This window comes from Liolophura sinensis, chromosome 10 (genome assembly GCF_032854445.1).
Source record: "Liolophura sinensis isolate JHLJ2023 chromosome 10, CUHK_Ljap_v2, whole genome shotgun sequence".
In the NCBI taxonomy this organism is placed as follows: Eukaryota; Metazoa; Mollusca; class Polyplacophora; order Chitonida; family Chitonidae; genus Liolophura; species Liolophura sinensis.
In genome coordinates this window covers 16,040,029-16,064,431 of record NC_088304.1, presented here as the reverse complement: position 1 = coordinate 16,064,431, position 24,403 = coordinate 16,040,029, and the positions used below count along the sequence as shown (strand labels likewise).

General features: G+C 39.7%; 1 protein-coding gene across 1 annotated transcript in view; it reads right to left on the bottom strand.

Annotated features, from left to right (window-relative positions):
* LOC135477256 (clathrin heavy chain 1) overlaps nucleotides 1–22,436 on the bottom strand; it is a 28,105-nt gene extending 5,669 nt beyond the window's left edge. The window contains exons 1-25 of the mRNA XM_064757440.1: nucleotides 22,256–22,436; nucleotides 18,494–18,701; nucleotides 17,376–17,525; nucleotides 16,815–16,933; nucleotides 15,823–15,984; nucleotides 15,533–15,646; nucleotides 14,474–14,647; nucleotides 13,692–13,889; nucleotides 12,979–13,179; nucleotides 12,490–12,582; nucleotides 11,787–11,969; nucleotides 10,975–11,112; nucleotides 9,888–9,980; nucleotides 9,572–9,643; nucleotides 8,478–8,658; nucleotides 7,475–7,638; nucleotides 6,833–6,958; nucleotides 6,191–6,333; nucleotides 4,255–4,377; nucleotides 3,626–3,737; nucleotides 2,928–3,050; nucleotides 2,160–2,305; nucleotides 1,373–1,556; nucleotides 583–775; nucleotides 51–208 (exon numbers count right to left, since the gene is read on the bottom strand). Of these exons, the coding sequence (XP_064613510.1) occupies nucleotides 51–208; nucleotides 583–775; nucleotides 1,373–1,556; nucleotides 2,160–2,305; nucleotides 2,928–3,050; nucleotides 3,626–3,737; nucleotides 4,255–4,377; nucleotides 6,191–6,333; nucleotides 6,833–6,958; nucleotides 7,475–7,638; nucleotides 8,478–8,658; nucleotides 9,572–9,643; nucleotides 9,888–9,980; nucleotides 10,975–11,112; nucleotides 11,787–11,969; nucleotides 12,490–12,582; nucleotides 12,979–13,179; nucleotides 13,692–13,889; nucleotides 14,474–14,647; nucleotides 15,533–15,646; nucleotides 15,823–15,984; nucleotides 16,815–16,933; nucleotides 17,376–17,525; nucleotides 18,494–18,701; nucleotides 22,256–22,297 (3,600 nt within the window). The 5' untranslated portion in view covers nucleotides 22,298–22,436. The remainder of the gene's footprint in view (nucleotides 1–50; nucleotides 209–582; nucleotides 776–1,372; nucleotides 1,557–2,159; nucleotides 2,306–2,927; nucleotides 3,051–3,625; nucleotides 3,738–4,254; nucleotides 4,378–6,190; nucleotides 6,334–6,832; nucleotides 6,959–7,474; nucleotides 7,639–8,477; nucleotides 8,659–9,571; nucleotides 9,644–9,887; nucleotides 9,981–10,974; nucleotides 11,113–11,786; nucleotides 11,970–12,489; nucleotides 12,583–12,978; nucleotides 13,180–13,691; nucleotides 13,890–14,473; nucleotides 14,648–15,532; nucleotides 15,647–15,822; nucleotides 15,985–16,814; nucleotides 16,934–17,375; nucleotides 17,526–18,493; nucleotides 18,702–22,255) is intronic.
* Between the last annotated feature and the right edge of the window lie 1,967 nt (nucleotides 22,437–24,403).

Here is a 24,403-nt window from a genome sequence, read left to right as displayed (position 1 = left end):
ACTATCACACCAAATTTAGCCACGCTCTAGCTATGATTGACAGCACCTACCTGAGTAATGTTTGCATGATTCGGACCCGAAATGAATTCCTCTAAATCAGCCAGCCTATTTGTCTTAGCATATGCGTACACAAGTTCTGTCTCTATAAATGTTTCTCTGGCCTTCTTCCGGGCCATTTGGAGGTATTTCACCAAGTCTTCCCAGTTGTCTGTGAACAAAGTAAGGCATTACATGTTATAGAACATTTCAATATACTATTTGACAATGGAACCCCTCAAATTGCCCCAAAAATCACAGGAGAAAATTCTACCTCAAGACATCAAATGATAAAGACACTTATACACCAGAGCTTATATTTTCAGGTTGTTCGAGGTCAAAATTTGATTCATAAAGTGAAAGTGAACTGGCATGAAAGAATACAAACTTAAAAACATTTTCACTCTCTTTTTCCGTTAAAGCATTTCCACCTTTACAGCGCTACTAAAACAGCACTTCACAACGATCTGGAGTTCTGGGCTGAGAACCATACAATAAAATAGCGGACTGCCTCTCTAACTGGGTTGTCTTCCCTTGGATACTCACTGCTGTTGGATGCCACACTGACCACCTCCATGTACTGTGAGGGATCATCGGCCTTGATGAATGAGTCGATGGCCTCTTTGACGAGTCCACCGTTCAGCTGAGCCTTTCCCAGTTGACTCCATACAGCTGGGTCATTGCAGCGCTCTGCAAACTCGTAGGCTCTGTCCAGGTTACCCACATGTTCTATCAACACCTGAAGCAAATTGCACGTATGAGGACTTTTCATCAGATTGAAGCTTTTGTTGATCTGGGTCTCAAACTTTATCAAAGACAACAATATGCATGGCCAAATTACAATAATTTTCTAATGAACGTTGTACAGTTTTTAAGCAAATTTCACACATTTCTGTTATATTTCATCCACTTACGTTGTACTCAAGACAATTTACTATAAATGTTGGAAATTTTTGTTAGGAAAACGATTCTTTTGTAAAAATCAGCCATGTTTCTCGATAGAACCATACCATAATGGGGTATTTCCTGTAACACATCATAGACTCTGTACACTTGTGCACATAAAGCAAGGAAAATGTGATTTTAGACAGTTTGGAACTGACTTGATTAGGCAGGAAATGTATCCCATTAATACTCTCTGACCTTCAAATATGGAAATTTGAGTGTGAAAGTACTACGCACTGTAAAGTATTCCGAAACTTCCTCACACATCACTTCTAATCTCCTTTGTTAACCAGTGGTGAACTCCACTTTAGTCACTTTTTAAAGCTTGCTCATCAATCTCATAAACCTCACTTTTCCTGAATATTCAGATAGGATATAACACCGATCGTACCTGGATAGCTGATGTGTTGACCTCAAACTTCCTGAAGATGGCAAATGCCTCTTCATACAGCTCGTTACTAATGGCAATGTTTGCGATGTCGGGAGCATCGTAGTTGTCCAGTCTGTTGATGTACTCCATCACCCGGGTACGGTCAGCCTTGATAGCGGTCAAGATCAACAAGTTCTGTAAGTTCCTGTCAACAGTCAAGTTTAGAAAGCAACATAAATTATCAGACATACTGGACCAAGCAAACAAGATTTTTTCGCAAATCAGTGATTGATTAATTTAGTTTCAATTACCCAAACTGCAGTAGGGACATGATTAAGTCTAGACTAACAGAAACCACATTTGTTTTTTCTTTTTCACATTATGCAAGTACAAAAAAGAATTAGAAAGACTCTGCAACATTGTGTTCCAGAATCGTGAGCATCACAGTATATCGAAGAGCTTTATAAAATGGAGTACTTTGTGCTCTCATCAAAGTACTCTTCTGATAATGTGAGATTAGGAAATCTTTGAAGGGGGAATCACCTAAACATCCAGGTTCTCTGATCACATTGTAAGATACAGACTTTCAAGTCTGGGTTCTCTGATCACATTGTAAGATACAGACTTTCAAGTCTGGGTTCTTTGATCACATTGTAAGATACAGACTTTCAAGTCTGGGTTCTTTGATCACATTGTAAGATACAGACTTTCAAGTCTGGGTTCTTTGATCACATTGTAAGATACAGACTTTCAAGTCTGGGTTCACTAACTAGAATAAGCCTGTGAGTGATAAACCTTAATAACAAACCTGTGATCGCTGAAGACAGAGTTCTCGAGAACAATCTTCTCCAGCAGTTCTATCAATTCATTGGGTAGGTCTGCAGTCATGAAGGCCTTCACTGTCACGGAAATGTCTTCTGGGTCCTGTGTCTCTGACAGGGCAGTCTGGACAACCTGAGAGACATAAACATAGGCTTGATCAACCAGTCGCAGGACACAAGTACAAGGACTGATCAGAGTGGGCTTTTTCATTTGTTCAGAATAAATTACAAGGGCTTTTAAGTAATTCAGAGAGCAAGTACCCGGGCCGATCAGTAATTAAAAATAATTAAGGATACATAAAAATACTAAGCTAGTTCACCCACGAGGAGTTTCAAGGATTGTTTCAATAGGTAATTTCTATAAATGGTGGAAACCAGGCAGCAACTAGGTTACAGCACTAAAGAGGTTTGCCAAATTTATGTAAAAATAAAAATGTTTGATTTTTTTTTTTTTTTTATGAACCAATCAGACATTAACTTGGGGAACACCCACCATGGGAAATGAAAAAATCGGGAGACCAGTACGTATCATTTTACTATGTTGCTTGGGTCTTCCAATGTCAGATTGGAGCAACGACCATACTGAACACTATTCTTACTACATACATGTACACAGGAAGACGTTCTGAGAGAATTTAGCGATTTTCTCTAAAAATGCAAAAAATCAGATGAATAACACTTGTGTTATGAGCACACAGTCCGTTGTTAACATGGAATGACTGGCTCAACCCTCTCCTGAGCATTTATATGCTCACCTGGTCAATCAGCTGTCTCTTATACTCATTATCATCTCCCAGCACCATCGCCCACAGGTCTGGGTCACGGCGACGCACCAGGTAACGTGCCTCAGACTTGAACAGCGAGTTTTCATTGCACACCTGAGAAAAGGAAACAAAGACAGGAGGTAAAGATTAACATGTAACATATCAGACAGTACACCTTTTATCATGTGTATGTTCCATGTTATCTTCCAAGAACATTTCACATGAAGACAGAAACCAACCTATAGACAGGATAGAGATACAGAGGAAGAAGAAAGAATGACAATACTGAAATATGAAACTAGAAGGTCTTGGGATACATCACTATTAATGGTTCAAGATGCTGTGAATATAAATGTACACATATAACATACAGTCGGCATTCAAATTTAACACACTTTGTGACGATGAAGTTGGCTTTTAAAAACCATGACTAATCTTAATTTTTACTTCATAAACTGAGCTCTTCTTACTGATGAAATGCAGCTTTTCCACATCAATTATTTATATTCAGATACAAATGATATTTACCTAAACCGGGACACACTAAACCTAGATGCCTGTTACTTGTAAATCTAAAACCGGTTGAGAAATCGTCAGAACTGACGTACTAATGAACTGATCACAGTAAAACAATATACACAACCTTTACAAATTCATACACTACATGTTTGGTGTTACCATAATCTTACATTGATGAGTTCCTGGTCACACTGTCCCCTCTCATAGGCCACACAGGCCAGGTGAGGATCTCTCTTCTCACAGTATTTCCCCACAGTGCGGCTGTCGTAGAACTGGTTCTCCCTGAAATCACACAATCAACACATACAAATATATACTAAGACATACTTAATTATAATCAAACACTGCAATTGAATTACTTAATCAGTCAGCTTTATAAAAGCTTTCGTCCGTTTCAGGAGAAAAATATTGACTTATCTGGACTTTTGTTACCTATACTTACCTTAGCCAGTGCTACTTTAACCAATGTCACAAACTGCTATCTTACAATTTTCCCTGATTCATCATTCAGGTAAATGTGATGCTTAATAACTACAGGGATTCATACATGTCAATCGTTGCAAGCCAATATTTGGTTTGAGCTCAAAAATGAATTTTGTACCTACAAATACAAAAAAATGAGTATTTTCAGTCAAAAATCTAACGGCAAAGACCGAGTTACACTGTAAGTATACTCAATTTGGGTGTCCAAAACTTGGTCTTTACAGGGCACAGCATGCTGTTTTTTTTTAGTCTTTTTTAACCACCTTGAAATATTGCATCAAGGTTTAGTTCAAGATGGACCAACCAGCTTTCCTACCTCAGGAATCTCTCTGGGTTGTTGTTGCTGTCGATGTAAATTTTGGCAAGAGCATTGTGAGTAGCTGGTTCGTTCACACCTTCATGGATCCTCATCTCTAGCCAGGGTAAGAGCAGCTTCAACCTGTGGATGAACAACAACTGTATACAGTACAACATTATATTTATTTATTTATTTGATTGGTGTTTTACACCGTACTCAAGAATATTTCACTTATACGACGGCGGCCAGCATTATGGTGGGAGGAAACCGGGCAGAGCCCGGGGGAAACCCACGATCATCCGCAGGTTGCTGCCAGACCTTCCCACTTACGGCCGGAGTGCAAGCCAGCATGAGCTAGACTTGAACTCACAGCGACCGCATTGGTGAGAGACTTCTGGGTCATTACGCTGCGCTAGCGCGCTAACCAACTGAGCCACGGAGGCCCCTACAACATTATAATGTAACGATGAAGTACTATTTATTTTATTTATTTGACTGGTGTTTTACGCAGCACTCAAGAATATTTCACTTATACAACGGCGGCCAGTATTATGGTGGGCCGGAACGCGGGGGAAACCCACAACCATCTGCAGGCTGCTGGCAGACCTTCCCACTTACAGCCGTAGAGGAAGCCCCCATGAGCTGGTCTTGAACTCACAGCGGCCGCACTGGTGAGAGGCTCGCGCTAACAAATTGAGGATGAAGTACTAGGCTGATAGCATGTGTTATAAGTGCCTGAATACCGTGTAGGACTGCAACTCCTGAAATTATACCATAATTTGATCCTACACATTGCTTGCTAACTCGCTTACAAATCTACCCACAAATGTGACACGCACATTCTCTCTCACAGAGTAAGCTCAAAGTATAGGCAATATTAATTAAGCTGTTACCCAACAGCGTTGCCGGGATCCACGCAACTAGACCACTTCTGGTAGCCTGATGTCTATACAGTTCCTGATAATGGTAAAAACCATGAAAAGAAATGTTAATGAATGTACTGGATTCTGGACAAAAGACAGGAAGAAGTTGGTTAATTGTTGTGAAGTTGGTGCATGACAGCAGAAGACAGAGAGAATACACTGTTGCTAAACTGATGACCGTTCCCACGGTAAACTGCAGTCAATGGTTTCAAGCTCTCGTGTTATTTAAACAGGACAGTCTGTCAAATTTTTGTTGGTTGTTTGTTCGAAACATGAAAACATGAAAAGTACAAGAGAATTCTCGCAAATTTGTAATTGTGACGTCAATGGGCACCAGATAGTGTGTTTAATCTGTATCATGACTTTAAGCAGTTTTAAAGTCACCTACTTTTGAGCCAACTTCATTGGTATGCCTTATTTGCATACCAAACTAAAAGTTTTCACAATATGGGTAGGGTGATCTACATAAAAACTCTAAATGAAAAGTTTATCTCGACAGGTTTTAGCCGTTCTGGAGGCGAGGATTTTTTTTAGCTTATCAATAAAATTCCAAAGACTCCAAAGTTTGGTTTTTCCACCTTTACTCGTTTTGGAGATAGTGCAATTTTACAACTTAACCAAGAATAATAACCCGACCAATCTTAAGAAGTGTCCCACTAGGATACTAGTGTGGACCCATAACAAGAGGAAAGCAAGTTCCAACTAAACCAGATTGAGTTACCATAGAAACCTGTGCACCACTTCATGTCCCGAAGAACACTGCAGGTGGTACACTCTTAAATTCTATGTCAATTCCATGTCCAAGAGTGATTTCAAATCATTCTCGGCCAAATGATCCCTGCTCATTCTTAAAGTGCACACACAGCTCAGAGAGATGAGCCCAAATCAGAGAGACCTGTCCTCTGAGGGCTGTATTAAGAAAGAGGCCGTGATGCTACCGCAAATGTAACTTTGACCAACGTTACACCCTTTTAATTAAAATGGCACCTGAACATCGTAACCACCTTAGTGCACACCTCACTAGGACATACCTGTTTCTCTTTTCCACCTCCTCAACAAGTTCATCTGTATTGAACTGTCCCTTGACCACCATGATCAGCTGTTTAATCACATCCTCAGCACAGTCTACATCTAGCAGGCCTCCAACCACCACCGGCAAGCGAGCAGGGTTCACCTAGCAACAGGAACATTTAAGGTGCATCACAAGAGTGGTACAATTGGCGTAGTGTGTGTTTTGGCACAAATGGCCTACAATATCTATAAGGAGGAGAATCACTGGTCTTGGAAAGAACACATGAGTTAGCGACCAAAATGTTAATGTGATGAAATTGTGATTGCTTTATATGTGGTCTTCCTTAACCATTAGGCAAAACAGAAATATAACCTGAATTCCACAAGAAAATTTAAAGCTTGTCCAAGGCTTAAGCCCGGTCTTAATGTTAGTCCAGACTAATGTGCCATTTACTTTGTATTAGGATGAGACTGGTATTAAGATTTAAGCCTGGCTTAACTTTAATACGCTTTTCAACAACTGGCCCCAGATGACATTACCACTATATTTATTTATTTACTTGATTGGTGGTTTTACGCCGTAGTCAAGAACATTTCACTTATATGATGGCGGCCAGCATTATGGTGGGAGGAAAACCCCCATTACATTAATTAGTACCTACCTTCTGTACATAGATCTCTATGTACTTCTGAAGGCTGTTTCTGTACAAGTAAAGAACCAGGTCATGTACAAAATCAAATCGGTCACACACAATGATCAACGGCAGTTGGTCTGTCAGCTTGGCTTCCTGAAACAAAGATACAGAAAGATCTTTCAGGACATCAATTTCAACAGCACTACTATGAACATATAACCTGGCAACATATTTGAGAGTAGTACACATGTTCAGCCAGAATTCACATGTGACTACATCTGGACAGGGAAACATCCACCATCATTCCATTAATATATAATGAATGTTAGCACTGCAGAAAAAAAAATGACTAATCTGGCGCAAAATTGACATTTTCATTGAAAACATGTGTCTATAAAACAACTTTTCTGCAGGAGTTTCTTTCAGGTCAACAGCTCAAGACTGCTGGCAACTCTTTCTTCACAACTTTGTAACTCTGCAAATTATCTATCCACCAAGGAAGCTGTAATGTTTGCATGCTTTCAGTATGTACATGTAACAGTTAAGCAACATCACACACTCAACATGAATCCACATTAGCACAATAACAACTTTCAGTTCAGTTACAACCATGCATTTTGCACGCCTTTTCAGTTTTTCCAGCTGTTTAATCTTGGAAGAGTTGCTTACCTTGAGGAAGTTCTTAACTCTCTCTGGGTCATAGCAGTTACTTTCCCGGCAAATCCTCTCCACTTCCTTGATCTGACCTGTCTTACAAGCTGCCTGGATGTATTTGAAATGAACATCTGCATCTTGACTGAAGTTCACAATGGAACCCAAGAAGTAGAACAAACCTGGACGAGCAAGAAAACAAAAACAGCAAGAATTAAATACCTACCAGAAGATAACTTCATGAATCAACAGTCCACATTCCCAGTACAAAGGACCTCCTCACTTTTTGTCCATGCATTGATGCAGCCCACACATCCAGATGTCCCTGTCCTTGATCATTTTTCTTCCTTGTGAACATGTTGGAAGTGGGACAATCAACACCCACAGCAAACGGCCATCTAACTTTATTATAGCTAAATGTGAGACTCCCCTGGAGCAGAGCCTAGGCTAGTGCAAGTTAAGACGGACAGGTCTCATTGCTAACTTTTCGTCCATGTGAGTTCAAACGCGAAACAAACATGTCCACAAACAGGCATGTGTTTGTCTGTAGAACTGGTTTTCTTTAGGAGTGTCTTTCATGTCAACAGCTCAAAACTGCTACTGACAGTTTCTTTTCACTCCTGCTATTCAGAGGTGTGATTGTTATCAGGGCCTCCAATCAAGAGATGTCTGCGATACTATATCTCTCTCTCAGATGATTATAAATACTTTCATTTCTTATTCCTAAAAGCAACAACAGCAACCTGCTGTATAAGTGAAAGCCTTGGAAGACGTATTGGCTTGGTCTTTATGTTTATTCATTTATTTAACTGGTGTTTTTCTGCATATTCAAGGATATTTCAGTTATATGATCTTGGCCACCAATATGGTGAGAGAAAACCAGAGGTTGATCATTATGAAATAGTTCTTTATCTTAGGTATTTATGATAACTAAATTCCATGCCATGTGGTCATCAGACATCTAATCATTCAGCAGTAAACCTACATTCAATCAACACTCAATTCTAGTGTACCACCTTACCTTCAAAAGACTTGAACGACTCAAAGATATCAATGAGTGCCTGTGTGCCCAGCTGCTCGTGGTATTTGGTGGCAATCTGTACGCACACCTGTAGGTTCTGTCGGATGTTGGCCTGTAACATGGCTTTCAGACACTCCAGAGAGTCCTCCACTGACAGTGAGCCAAAGTAGTTCACAAGCCACTGAAAACAGAGAAAGTCTTATTGCTCCTGAAAGTTCATAATTCTTGTGATGTACCTTGCTGATATTATAACTTGAATCCAGTAATGGCCATTGGGTGTCAAGTTCAAATATTTATTTATTTATTTGATTGGTGTTTTACGCCGTACTCAAGAATATTTCACTTATACGACGGCGGCCAGCATTATGGTGGGTGGAAACCGGGCTCAGCCCGGGGGAAACCCACGACCATCCGCAGGTTGAAGCCAGACCTTCCCACTTACGGCCTGAGAGGAAGGCAGCATGAGCTGGTCTTGAACTCACAGCGACCGCATTGGTGAGAGGCTCCTGGGTCATTACGCTGCGCTAGCGCGCTAACCGACTGAGCCACGGAGGCCCCCAAGTTCAAATAAGCTTGGAAGCAATACTAGTGCCACTATATCAAGCATAAAACCACACACAAAATCCTGACAGACGTCTTCAAAAACATCTTCATCACCTCTCAAATTTATGTTCTTAAATCTGCCCTCACAATTGACAGTTCACAATTTTAGGAAGATTTGGCAAAATGCTCCCAATCTGATATAAGGAATAATAGTTTTGAACATCTACCATCTATGTTCCATCTGACTGTAGTGTTAGATGTAATTTCTGATAATGATAGACAATCTGGATGACCAGTCATGTAACTCAAGTACAGGTCCAAGTTTCATCCCTTGAGGACTATTTATTTATTGATTTGGCGTTTATTTATCTGATTTGTGTTTTACGCCGTACTCCCGAATATTTCACTTATGAAACGGTGGCCAGAATTATGGTGGAGGGAAACTGGGCAGAGCCCAGGGAAAACCCACAACCATCCGCAGGTTACTGGCAGACTGACTGGTGTTCAATGCAGAAGAGTAGAGAAATTTTTATGCATGTCTATGCACTCACCTCAGGGTTGAGTAGGTGTGTGTGAACAACAGCTCTCTTGATGTCATACAGGTCTGTGTAATGCTCCAAGGCCTGGAAAAATAAATGCAACATTAGTTTCACCCAAGCACCTCAAAGTCCCCCAAGTGCAATGGCAAAATTAGACATAATCTTTGTATTCTCAGTGCACATGAATGTAAAAATTTTGTTTTCAAAGATTTAAGATAAATTTATCAAGCAATATTGCCAACAATTTGTCCGAATATTCATAGAATGCTGATTCACAAGGAAGGTTAAGCAGACTGTAGTGACACAGCCAAGTGGTAATGGTACTCACTCTCTGCAGCAATCCTGCCTTCTCACAAAGCTGGGCAATGTGGGCACGGTCATAGTGAGTGAACATTTGATTTCCTAGGATAGCGTCAGCAACCTGCAAATATACAACATTTGTACAAAATGTGACAAATTAGTTTAAGTAGTTTCAAACAGGCAAGACAAAGACAATCCAGACTGCTCTGGTACAACCCTTACATGATAATTACATGTATATGGTTCACTTTGCAATTCTACCACCATCAGCTCTTCTTACTGACCACATTTCAGGAGTGCTATCACTATAACAGGGTTACTTCCTTTGAACATGCCAACTGTTAAAACCTTCTCTGCTAGAAACTTTCTTCTTCCCAAGACAGGCACTGGCATTTTTTCTTGAGCAAAAGCTTGTTTGTTTCGTGAGAACAGGCGTATGTTCATAAGAAACTTTCCCTGAGCTTACCCTGATGTTTGTTTCTTTCCCTGACTGAACATTATGTCACCTTCAACCATACTTTAATGGTCTCTCTTTAAAGTGACATCATATTTAAAGTGCTGCCTCACTGGAATGGTATGCTAAAGAGTGAGTGCGTGCTTGGGGTTTAACGTCGTACTTAACAATTTTTCAGTCATATGACGATGGTAGGCTAAAGACAAGAAAATTCGATTACATTATACTAGTACCAGTACTAGTCCTATCATTCCAAAATTACCCACGTTTAAGCCTTAGGTATGACTCAATTCGGGATTGAACACCTGGCCCAAGATCACAATGCGATTTTACACTAGAGTCAAAATTTCAATCTTTATTTCAGCTGAAATTTGATTTACAAAAACTTACTAAGAAATTAAGTTGTCAAACAATATTTTGACCTTGCTACATAAATAATTTTACAGAGATTTGAAATTTTGACTTGAATCTAAGATATCTCCATGATCCCAGGGCCAAGTTGACCATTCATGAGGCCATTTATTGGGATCCCAGGGCCAGGTTAACCATTCATGAGGCCATTTATCGGGATCTCAGGGCCAGGTCGACCATTCATGAGGCCATTTATCTATCCACTACAAGCTGGCCACTTACTCTGCTGACAACGGTGACAGGCACTTACCTGTGGAGCAGACATAAGGTTCATCTCCAGCAGCCTGGTCTGTAGAGGGGCTTCAGCTGGTCGGTTGTTCTTCAGAGCATCGAGCAGGAAACTGGTACACTGCTGGATCAGGTTGAATTCCATAAACACATCCACTATCTACAACATTCAACCATCACAAATGTTAGAAGTTTATTATTTTGAAGGTGACACAAGCTGGGCTTCACAGTTAACTTGGACACAGATGTAAAAAAAAGGATGAAAAATTACCCTATTCCCATGTGTGTGTGTGTTCTTACGCGAAACTAGCATGCTCACAAATTAGGCATGTGTTTGTCTGTAGAACTGTTTTTTTTAGGAGTGTCTTTCATGCCAACAGCTCAAAACTGCTACTGACAGTTTCTTTTCACTCCTGGGATAATTCTTGTTTAACAGTATTTTAAATTGACAATAGTTTAGTTAATCACACAGAAAAGCCAAATTAATGACATAATAGAGAATTCAGAAGTTTAAATTTGAAAATGAATAAATTACAGAGCCAGGAATTCCAAAAAAAAAACAAAAGAAACTTTAAATATAACATAGATGATGTGGATATTTTACAAAACATGACATTACCATAAAACTGGACAAGTAAAGATAGAAATTAATGGAAACAGGTACCACCCCCACCTCTCACTCAAATCATTCCCCTGTGTGTCTCTGACCGCTTACTCATGCAGGTTACAGCATGCTATACAAATCTGATTCTAGTAACCAACGACTATTTCAAGAAAAAAAAAACAGAATGCATGATAGAGGTTAATTTATTCAATCACTATTAAAGTGGATACCTGGTTGAGATCAGCAAGTGGCTCATCATCTTGTACCAGCATCTGAGCAAACTGCAGACCTTGCTCTGGGTTCATTCTCATGATATTCCTCAGCAGGAACACAAAGTCAGGGGTGAAGCCCACCTTCTTGGCATACAGCACTATCTTGTTGAACTGACCAGTCTCGGCAAAACACTGGATGACCTGCAACAGCCACACAGACCACACAAAGTCGTCAATACAAGTTCAGGGGTTTATCTACAGGATAATCATCAAACAGTCTCAAAGACCCTTTTCCTAATCAATGTGAAGCAATATGCCTGATTTTGTTAATCAGTACAATTTTGGAATTACACACTTCCTTATTTACAATGGGAGATTTATTTATTTATATGATTGGTGTTTTACTCAAGAATATTTCACTTATATAACAGCGGCTAGCATTATAGTGGGAGGAAATCAGGAATAAGTGAGATTTACACTTGATAAGTGTAAATTGATAACTTCGTAGTAAGACAGTGGACTGAAGTGAACTCAATGGTTTTCCAAAACAGACCTATGATCGGATCAACATATCATAAATAATAATCTGAAACCTGTATTTTAAGCCAGATGAAATTTGGTAAATATGAAAATGCAAGAAAAGAAAAAGATATTACCACCAATTAATTATTATGTATTTCAGAAATCTACCCTATCAGGTTTAATGTATGAGATCGCTCACCTTGTTGGGCACATTAGCACGGAGGTAGACTGACAGAGCTAGTGTGGGATCTGTTGGTTTGACCAAGTCTCCTAGTTCCTCACTGCACTCCAGCTGTAAACAAGAAATGATATGAATGATGACGACAAGAACTCACTAACACTCCAAGGCTTTAGAACAGAATATCATGCAGGTAAATTTACCTTGATTCAACATACTCATCAACAAGATGCAACAACCTCTTCAACCTGCATTCTTACATGCACCATAAATCACTAAGTTGACTACACAAACTTCTCTGAATCAAAAAGAATAATTTTGGGACGCATTTTCTTACTGAACAAAACTGAGCTGAAATATGATTGTTTATAAAGCGAAATTTCGGCTACCAACAGTTTTTTCTACAGAAGTACTTTAAAACATAGCAAAACTATGCTTCTTAGTGATAGCTTAGCTTTTCTCTTTACAAGAGAGTTAGGAGTTAGCCCCTTATGTAATGCCGTGTCTCACCTTGTCTTCCTTGAGCCACTTCTCTAGGAGTTGCTTGCGTCCTTGTTGTAGGACAGGTCTGCACAACTCCAGGGACTCGTATTTGTTCAGCTGACCCTTGTCCAGGAGAATGCCAAAGTATTGGAGCAAAGGAGACGTCTGACCAGCTTGGGCTGGCAACATCTGAAATCTCTGGATGGTCTGAGGGGTACGCAGGATGCCCTGAAAATTCCAGACGGCCCCATGTTATATCATGCCATTAGACTGCAACAGTTTTCGTTTGCAGGACAATCAAATGGTCAAAATTAACTGGAAAATGTCTCTGGCCAACATAGATCCTTTGCGATCCACCGTTCCTCGATATGGGGTGGTCCTTCAGTTATGCATGTATGATGGAGTACACCTTCACACCATTTAAACTGATATATTTTCGTCTAATTCATCTTGTAGAGGCCACATGTTTGACGATTGTTAATAATACTGAATACGGTCACTGTTAAATGTTGAAAAACAGCTGGACCACTCCTTTACTCGCTTGACCATAATTCCACTGGAAACGATCTAGCAGACCAGTATTAATTTCGGGTCCTGACACGAGCTTCAGCAACTATATATGGCTCTGTTCTGGGACAGTAAAGCCAGGAAACAATTTTACAAGTTAAATAGGAGAGTCCCACACTTTTTGCTTTGATACATAACACAAAAATGATCAGGCAAACTTAACAGTAACCTACCTTGGGAGCACTGGCAGCAACTTTGGCCGCATCAGCATAGTTGCCAGCCTGGAAGAGGTTGTTAAACTTCCTCACAAACAGATCCTCAGCCCCAGGTAAGTTGTTGCGCGACGCCATTCTGAGAGCCAGGTCTGGGTTTTGCAGAGTGTTGGTGATGTATGGAACAATGTTCTCTTCCTCCACACTTACTGACAACACCTGCACAACACCAATGTATAAATGTACTCTCAGTCCTCATAGATGACAACCCTGTATGACACAGGATGTATACAAAAAAAATGCAATGTGACAAATTAACCTCTTCTTTTCTGTATTGTATTTCACACATGTGGTCTTATCATTTCTGTACTTCTTTAACAATAATTTATTTAATTTCTTGGGCAGCTTTCCTTGTAGAATTCTTGACGTGTTTATTTTTTCAAAGATTCCTTTCAAAAGAAATCCTGAGCCATGGCAATCAACATTAAATAGCTCGTAATATACATTACTGGACCTAAAATTTCACCCGTTAATAAACAACTAATTTTGCTGATTATGAGAATTCTATTCACCCCCAGAAAGGTGCTGTATGATTTGTTTTAATGATACAACAATATCATACTGATTTTATGACATGTACACCAACCTAAAATTTAAAACTCACCTCTTGTGAAATCTTTTGGCTCAAATACAGCATTCAATTTGATTTTATGTCTTCAACAGGATTCACTTTCACAATGAGAGTTTCCCTAAAGCTCGTATGTCTATCACAGTGCCAAGCGCACATCTGCTCCAGCACTCACCTGGCCTTTCCTATTGACCCCGATGATGCCGGCCGTGGGCTCGTGAGGAGCCGTCACAAAGATGGTCTCTCCACTAATCCTGTTCATATACACACAGATGCCCGTCTCCAGGTCATACAGGTGGATATAGCCGTACTTTGTTATCAGGTAAATCACATCGTGCTTTGAACTTGCCTACGCAGAAAACAATGAACAACAGCTAAATTTATGACCTGATCACATAACGCTAAACACTCACCTTCACCTGTTATTTATTTGTTTTTAAATGTTAAAGACAAGAATTTTCACTCATACAATGGTGACATTTTGTCGGGCAGAGAAAACTGGAGAGACTGGAGTAAACCATCAACCTTTGCCAATGTTACCGATTTATAAGGCCACTTCAACTGAAGTGAGGTCAAAGAACTTAAAAATGCACGGACAAAGAGTTGAATACACCAGAGGATACCTGAATACATACCTCAATCAAAGTCATGCATTTGACATTGAATTGACAATGTCATAGAAACTGAGCATACAATTAAACCATGTATTAAAAAAAAAAGAATTCAATCATTGCAGCCAAGGTACATGTACAGGATTAGAATGCATCACCCTTACTTTAACACGTGTCAGCGTGGAAAGTACACCACCTATCATAAACCATGCTTCAAAACGCATACCACGGGGACAGTGAATGCTGCAGCCAGTTTCACAAAGCAGCGTCCAGCATTTTATATCGTACATTTGTCAGGATATTTTGTACGTCGCTATTAGCATACCATTGTCGTTATTGTCATATATTTGGGATTATCATACATGTTTCTTTGTGAGACTGGGCCCTGGTGGTTTTTTGTCAATATCTGCAAAACTCTACATGAGATATGGCATAAGGTGTAGATGGCCAAAACTTCCTTGACCACTTGGCCTCTTGATCCCATGACCCTACCACTGCTAAAATCATCTCTGCTGAAGAAATATAACATGGGGCATGCATACATTTGCTAATTTCAACCCCTATTATCAATAAAAAAGGTTTTCCCACTTTCCCTAACCCAGGGTCATTCAACAAGGGCTCACCTGCATGGCCACAGGAAAGTCATTCTGGGCCTCTGGTGGGAAGAATACATCCACAGCCTTCTTCTGGAATGGGGTGTTTCCTTGAGGGGCGGCTCCAACCTCGATTATGTGTAACTGTTCACAAGAAGATCACATGAAATAGTCTTAAACATAGGGTCTTTAGTCAAGATTATGAGATTTAGGGCAAGCAATTGTGGCTTATGTGAAAACGTCAGAACAACAGAGCACTACTTTACAGATTTGCTGCCCTAAATTGCTGTGTTCTTTCGGTGTGAGCATTCAACACTAACCTTTCCTCCTTGAGCGCCACGCACAGCGAAACAGAACAGGGTGGAAGGCTGGGAATTTCCCTCCATCTTGAACTGCGAAAAGGCCGCAGCATGACCTTCAATTGGCTGACTCACTTTTCTCTCCACTGAATACAGCTGCATGGCTCCCACTACTCTATTTTGCTACAAACATACAAAAAAGGCAAGAGATGAAGTTCACAGAGCACAAACTAATCAGAAGATGTGTGCGCATGTTTAAGCTTAAAATCAACCAAACTGATTATTGTGCGCAATATGTTGGCACTGAAATGTCACCTTTACTGAACAAGCATTCTGAAAGTATTGTTTCTGCAATAAATATGCCCATATCAGTTACAATCAGGAAAATACTTATGTCAAAGTCCACTTCAGAGCTGGATAATGCCCTACATGTAACTTTTGCGAATATGGAAAAAACAGTCCGAAACTTGAAATAAGTCTATAAATTGTCTTGGATAGGCAAAGAACATGGTGTACCAGGTGTCAATTCCCAATCAGAAGATGTTTTGGCAAAAAGTGTAATAAGATGTAATAGTCCAAAAACAAAAATGGTGTAATGCTGTTGAAAATCGATACAATGAACCTCTACAGTACTTTCAGAAAACTATGATGGATTGATTTATTTATTTATTTGATTGTTGATTGGTGTTTTACGCCATACTGAAGAATATTCCACTTATATGACGGCGGCCATTATTATGGTGGGTGGAAACCGGCAGAGACCGGGGGGAAACCCATGACCCTCCGCAGGTTGCTGACAGACCATCCGCAGGTTGCTGGCAGACCTTCCCACGTACGGCCTATGATCGACTGACAGAAATGGTCCAAGGTGCTGGAAGCCATAGGGAGCTAACAAATCTGGTTGTTTTCTATAGTAGTTACATTACAATTACTTCATGGCAGCGTATACAGCGTGTTTTACCTTGTAAAAATGATACAATTTTCATCTCACCTGTAATCAGTAGAATGCTTACCTGTGCTGATATCCCTATGACCAGGAGCCACTGTTGCTTTGCATCTACCCTATAGTTAATGATCTGACAGCCAGAGAGACTGGAATGACGGTCAAAAATTTTCTGAGGCTGAGAGTCTCCTGCAATACCAAAAAAATTACCGCCTCAGTATTGGTCAGCAATTTTACGCATGTCCTAGCCATTCAAGAAACCAAGTGCAAATCAAAACATCTAACATTTTGCACCAAGGCACCTTGTCCACTGAATTGCCCATATTAATAACATGGTAGACCTAGAGATTTATACAGTAATACCTTCTCCAGCATCTTCATGATGGTATAGGTCTTCACCAATGGCTGCCAGGGCGTACATTTAAGTACAATTTCAATGATTCTGCTTTAATATTTTTACAGAGAGCAATCAACACAAACATGAAACAATCCACCATATCCTCTCCAAACAATGAGGAATTGGGAAATCAACAAGACTGAACACATTCTCCCATGTTCAAAAGCCACAGTATCTGCAACAATAACCCTTAGGAAAGTGTGAGTAAATATCAATGTGATTTAAACCACATACCTTCCATGCTCCAATGATAGACAGCTGTATCTGTCACCAAGGCTACAGTGTTCACAGAAATCCACTTCCAGAACTGTACCTCATCCTGCATGGTGTGAGCCTTCATCTTGCTTTTCATCTCAATGTTGAAAATTTGTAATGTCTTTCCAGCTGAAACAGTAAACGAAATGTATTTATTTATTTATTTGATTGGTGTCTTACGCCGTACTCAAGAATATTTCACTTATATGACGACGGTCAGCATTATGGTGGGTGGAAACCGGGCAGACCCCGGGGGAAACCCACGACCATCCGCAGGTTGCTGGCAGACTAAACGAATTCTAAGTATCTGTACAATATTTTCGTTTTTGTGTTGCACAATAATGCATGTAAAAATATACTGAAATTACCACAGTGACCTGAAGAGCTTTGCAAGCAAGACGATAGGTCTTAAAAACAAAAAACAAAACTGAAACCAGCAAATCCAGAAATTTATATCCCATGCCAAATATGCAAAACTCTTGTATAAATCAAGTTGGTATTCAAAACACGAGACTGGTCTTCAAAATTGATACGATGTTTATGGAAATCAGTTTCAACATGCAATTTTATCAAAATCAGACATTATTTGGTTGAACGGAAGTCAAAGCTTGACAGGCACAAATTAATATCGGTTGATATTCAAAAAGATTTTCGTTGCAAGCTGGCACATTATTTTGCATAAGAGCCCATTTCACCTGGGGACATGGGGTAATGTACCTTGGCTATAGTTACTACTGCGAAGACCTATCTTTCACGACCAGCAAGATAATGTGCCTGCAGTAACAGATCATTCAGGCTATGTCTGATGACAGACTGGCCAAAAAAAATAAAACATTTTTCTTTTTTGGCTGAGTTTGTATATGAGCAAAAAAAATAAAAAATGAAAAGAAATCTGTGCATCTATTGAACATTGGAGGCTTCCCCTGATGCAGGGACCCTAAATATTACCATATATTTTTAGAGCAAGTTAAACAACTTAGCATAAACACCTGATGGTCAATGAGGCCAGTGGGAATTTCAAGCTTCAACCATAAAATATATTACACACACACGGTGCACCACTATCATAGTCAGCCCATCTCAAGACCAATATCTACCTTTCAGAGCAATAACTTTACTGGCTGGGTTCATGATAGCCGAGTCAGCCGAGATTGGTCTTCTCACTGGGTTGGTTGGGTCATTCATGTCTATAATGACCACCTGGTTGGAGTCTCCCACTTTCTCACGTACACATATGAATTTGTCAGATTCCATTGTGAGGGTGCTGAAGCCAATGTTGGCTGCATTGATTCCAACATTTTGGAGCTGAAATGTAAAAAAAACCGAACATTCCATCAATTTCATAAACACAGACTCAAGTTTTAATTTTTTCATTCAAAATCACAGGAGCAAAGATCAAACTTCTGCAAAAAACTTCAAAGCTATGAATACATATCAAGTTTTATAGTTTTTCTTCTTTTTTTTTCAATGAAATATGGATTTATTTGATTTATTTATTTGATTGGTGTTTTACGCCGTACTCAAGAATATTTCACTTACACAACGGCATCCAGCATTATGGTGGGAGGAAACCGGGCAGAGCCTGGAGAAAACCCACGACCATCTGTTGGTTGCAAGCGGACCTTTCCATGTACGACCAGAGAGTAAAACAGCATGAGCTGGACTTGAACTCATGGCGACCGCATTGGTGAGATGAAATACTGACACGACCTGACCAGATGCAATATAACTCACACACTTGTCCAAATCAGAACCAAATAATAAGCTTTATCATGGCTTAAAATATATTTGGCTTATGGTCTGTGTGCACAAATATCAGCAAATGAAAGTACAGTGTAGCATTGCTATAAGACGCCTCGATATAGCTCGCAATCCGATATAACATGACCCAACTCTTGTCCCCAAAAATCTGTTGTGTACTTTCATGTGAGAACAGCTAAAACTGCAAAGGAATAAAGATTTTTTACCAAGAAACATATGTAAATGTCATTTGCTTCATTTCCTACGTTTGATATGTGACGTTTGATGTGTTATTTGACATTTTAGGCTTAAGCTTTTGAATATTACGTGACTAAAAGCAAAAGAAATGGATTTTCCCATGAATAATTGAAGAGCTTGTAACTAGATTCATTTCCCTGAGAACGAGTTTCATTCCAAATGCATGTGGGATGTTGTTGTTGCAGCATTACTTCTGCGTGTGTGTGTGTGTGGCTTCGTCAGCAATCCAGAACACATTTTGCTCCCTGTGACAGGCATACCTTATACAGCAAGTAATATCTGTACACCTTCAGTAAAAGTTGATAACTTTAATCAAATTATTGATTGGCTATAAAGCGAAGTGTGAAACTGCCGGGAGTGAGATTTGGCTTACCGGCATGCTGACATGAGGGAGTTGAGATGAACTCAAACGTTTGAGAATGGCGTCTACATTTTTTTTTCCTCTTTCCTCCACTTAATACATTGATTTAGCAGGACATACATTAAAACTGTGAACATTATATTTTTTGGTTCAGTAGACATATCGCTGTCAAGTGATTGTTGACAGTTGTCTGCCATTTTGAATGTGAAGCATGTGAAGTTCCATTAGTTAATTCTGGCTTTTATTTAAAAAGTGGACGAAGCTACGCTGCTTGAATTCTGCTTATGGAAATGATTAACATGCACCGAGCTCTGTAGATCAGCTCAGGCCTGTGATTACGCCAGCTTCGCGGGATATACCTCTTAGGGCAGTGTTGAAATGCTTGTGTTCCTAACATGAAAACTTGTGTACCGTAGAATATACTAGTGAAATCCTTAGGTAACAAAAAATCTCTTGCATTTATATTAAACTAACAAAACCGAAATATTTGACAAAATACATTTTGCATTAATAGAACTTTGTTCAATGTCAAAATCATGACCTGTGTGTTAGACGGACTGCAGCCATATAAACTGGATCACAAGGTAATTTCATTATAGTGCAAGGTAGCCTATAAAGTGCTGAGAAACCTGTCACCAAAGCAGCGTGTTATATGTAGGTTAACAGCCTGCACTGGACTTCACACTATTGTGAAGTATAAGGTAAACTGTTACACAATCCTTTGGACACCTGTTATTAAAACAGCACTTCTTTCTATCATGTATACAGTTAGCCTTATCAACTTACAGCAGTAAATGTGGTAAAATCATGCCTCCAAATCATTTTTTACACTGCACGTAATGGGCGTAACAAAAGCTGACACACAGAGAATTTATTTGATTAGCATTTTATGCCATACTCAAAAATATTTCAATGCACATTTGGAGGAAACCAAGCTAAGCTGACCATCTGCAGGTTTGCTGCAGATCTTCCTACACGCACACACAAAAAGCAATTTACTTTTGCCTTCGTTTTCACAAGGGGAAAGCATGAACTGTGTTTATAAGACGGCAGTTATATGTATGTTCATGACTGCAAGCAACTGGTTACAGCCCAAGAAAACCATCTCGCTTTGCTAGATACTTAAATCATTCTGACATTTACACATCCACACCAACGAGGATCACATACCAGTCCTCACTACATTCCCCAAAATTCTTATCTGCCTATTTTCTTAAATCTGTGAATGATTCTGAAATAAATTTTCATCTGGATCACCACCCAAGTCAATATTAAATATCATTTCACTACAATAACAAATAGTTCCAAAAACAGTTTGATAACTTTGAACTGTCAAGGACACAGGCCTGGATATTTATCTGGAGCACAGATTAAAGGTACACTGTACTTGGGTGTCACTAGATCCGGGAGTAAACCCGATCTGTCTAAAGTGATGTTTCAGCCCATTTTGTCACTACATATAGACATTATATTTAATATTCAGTGCTTTAATACTCTACTTCTAATTAAAACTTTGGTTGCCAAGTCGATTGACTAGTCCACATTTAGCAGGCAAACTACAAGTCAGATGGTATAAAACAAAATTCAATGTTGTCTATTCACAGTGAAATTTTCAGGATAACACACCCCCTCTACCTTTGACCCTCCCATTCAGCAGTAATAACATGCATACACAGAAACAAAAGGCTAATCTGTACACTGCAAAGTGATTACCAGAAATTTAAGAACCAATATGAACATGACAGCTTTTAATCTCTATTTTTTTTTTTTTTGCCATTCAGTCCAGTATGGTCAGTCAGTGATCTCCCAGAACAGTGGCTTTAAGCCATAACCGCCTACTCCCACCCACACAGAGTGAATTGATTATGAGTGAATAGCTGATAAAGGAAACCATCATCATTTGTGCCGACAACATTACACATGTGAGTGGGAATGCTAACATCCCATACACAAGAATCTTCATAGCTTGGTCGTAATTTTTATTACTTCAGTCTTGAACCACAACTGGTCGTGTAAAGTTATCCTACATGTAAACTCTGCATCTACAGTTTACTTCAATAATCAACCAGTAACAGAAAATGTACCTAACATATGAGAAGTTTCTCCAGCATCGATATATAAATATGTATTTTCTATCAAGATGGCATAGTTGACATACAAAATGTGTTAATTAGACGGTTTTGGCATCATAATCAGGTGACCACAACTAGAGATTCACTGCTTCCGGTTTGGGATTTACAGCATAAAGAAGCCTCAACATCATCGATGTTGTTGCTCGGGAGAACTAACAAAACCATACAAACAGAATATGGTCTATTACATAACCTTAGGCTGATTAGCACAGATCTTGATTATCAAGGTCTTACAACCGGGAAACATATCACTTCTGCAAATAATCCTTGAGCATCTGTCAGCCATGTCGTGAAATTATTGAGGGGCGTGTATATAAAATCATGGGTACGCAGACGTGGAACTGCAAATGGCCATCAAATATACGTACCTGCAAATGCTCCTGAAAACGAATAGGCAATATCTGCGCCATGTTGACGTCCTCTTGCCTTTCACAGAACCTTGCCTATGACCGTTTGTGGCCAACTCGTTTATCTTGCCGGTTGACCGGTGGCTTAGTTCTTCAGACCAAACCTCCCGAAGTACACAATATGGCTGCCACCGGGTTGATGAATAAAAAAATAGTTCGTCACTAAATACGCCGAAGAGTGAAGTGAGGAAATAATTGTTCCTGTTGTTATGAATCACATATTTTCGAATTAAACAAATTCAATGTTAATTATTGCACCAATCCCGTGACCATTGTGTCCATACAGGCCAAACCGTGGGAATAACTCGATTTGACAAGAACTACGTTTTCCGCTGTGTCGGATCCCTCCGCGAGGGGAGTACAAAGATTGGGGATGCCGGCTGGAAATCACGGAGGACGTCATGCAGAGTGCTTGTCAGTCTTGACATTTATCCTCAGTCTCTTTTGATAAATATGCTGATTAAAATGTTTAATTTACACATTACTTAATTAGGAAGTAGCACCGTGATCTATATAATGATGTATACGATGTAAATAGTGATTTTGTGGCTTAGTTTGATTTTCACCCATAAATCTGAGTTCAGTTGTAATAGCGATTGTCACCTGTCAGCTAGCAGAGGCAGTGCTGTCGCTTCACACGTGACGTGCGGGTCAGCATGCCGGTCCTCAGTGAGAACACGTGTCGACTGTTAGTCACAGCTGTGACGTCACGCCACTGAAATAACAGCCAAGTGAAAAGACGACTGAGCTATTTGAGGCAGGCGCGTCAACAATTCACCACACAGGTGCATGGTCCAGTATAAGGACAGATCAGTTATATACCGTTCAGAAATTACGCGGAAGTCATAGGCCTATGTATAGACCTATTTGTAGGCAGATTCATACTACGCATAGGATGTATATGATAATAATAGGCCTAAAGTAGGTCTAAATACCTGTGCGAGCGACGTCACATGCATATAATTTAACGACCCTGTCATTTATTATTGACCCTATCTATAATTTATTTGTTTTTGTGTCATTTGTCAAAGAACTGGGATGGACACCTCAGAAAGCCCTATAAGTAGAAGTTGATTACAATGTAGCTAAACTCCTGATCTAACAGTATGCCGTATAGCGGCCTACATGCTGTACCGGTGTAGGTTATATCGGCCTATATGGAGCCTCCACAGCCGACGTTGTTATCACATCAGTGCGACGCAGTGATCTAGGAGCCCCTCAATAATGCAGTCGCTGTGAGTTCAAGCCCAGCTCATGCTGGCTTCTCCTCCGGCCCGAGGCCTACGTGGTAAGGTGTTCCAGCAGCCTAGCTGCGGATAGTCGTGGGTTTCTCCCAGGCTCTGCCTGTTTTCCTTCCACCACGTCGAATAAGTGAAATATTCTTGAGGAAGGCGTAAAACATCAATCAAATGAATAAATTAATATTGGCCTATAATGTTCATGTGTACATATGTATAGGCCGGTGGCGCAGTACTACAGTGAGAGAACGATGCACAGATCAGGTCGAATAAGTGTTGATAATATTGATAACAATAACAACAGTAGGAACATATATGAACATTTTAGTGTATAAGCCTATATAGCTACGCTAGGCTACTGGTTATTCAAGATAGGCTATAAGCCCAATTAAGGCCCAATAGATGGCTGGTATCCAGCCGTATTAATTCACAAACGCCAGATAAGTTTATTTATTTTTTTAGTTAAATTACCCTACAAAGGGAGTGCCGGTATGTCAAATTTAGTTTTCGTCTCCACACTCGGAAAAAATAACTTTGAGCTATATGTATGCCATATTTACATGCAGATAGGAGATACCCAGCTAGTGCTCTGCGCATGAATGTAATGACATTAACTGATTGATTGGCGCTTAATTACTGCAATGACAGTCATGCTGCAGAAGTTTCACTAAAATTTGGTAAAACGTATTCGCATAACATTTTATGTTACATGTAACATTTGCGTTTATTTTTCCTTTATGTGTGTGTCTCTTTTTTATTCCATCGCGACGTCACGTGTCTTGTTGTTTGTTCAATAAATTGTTAAATGTTTGTTTGTGTTTTTGCTATAGGGTGTTTGGTTTCCCACTACCTCCCCTCTGCAGGCATGCTG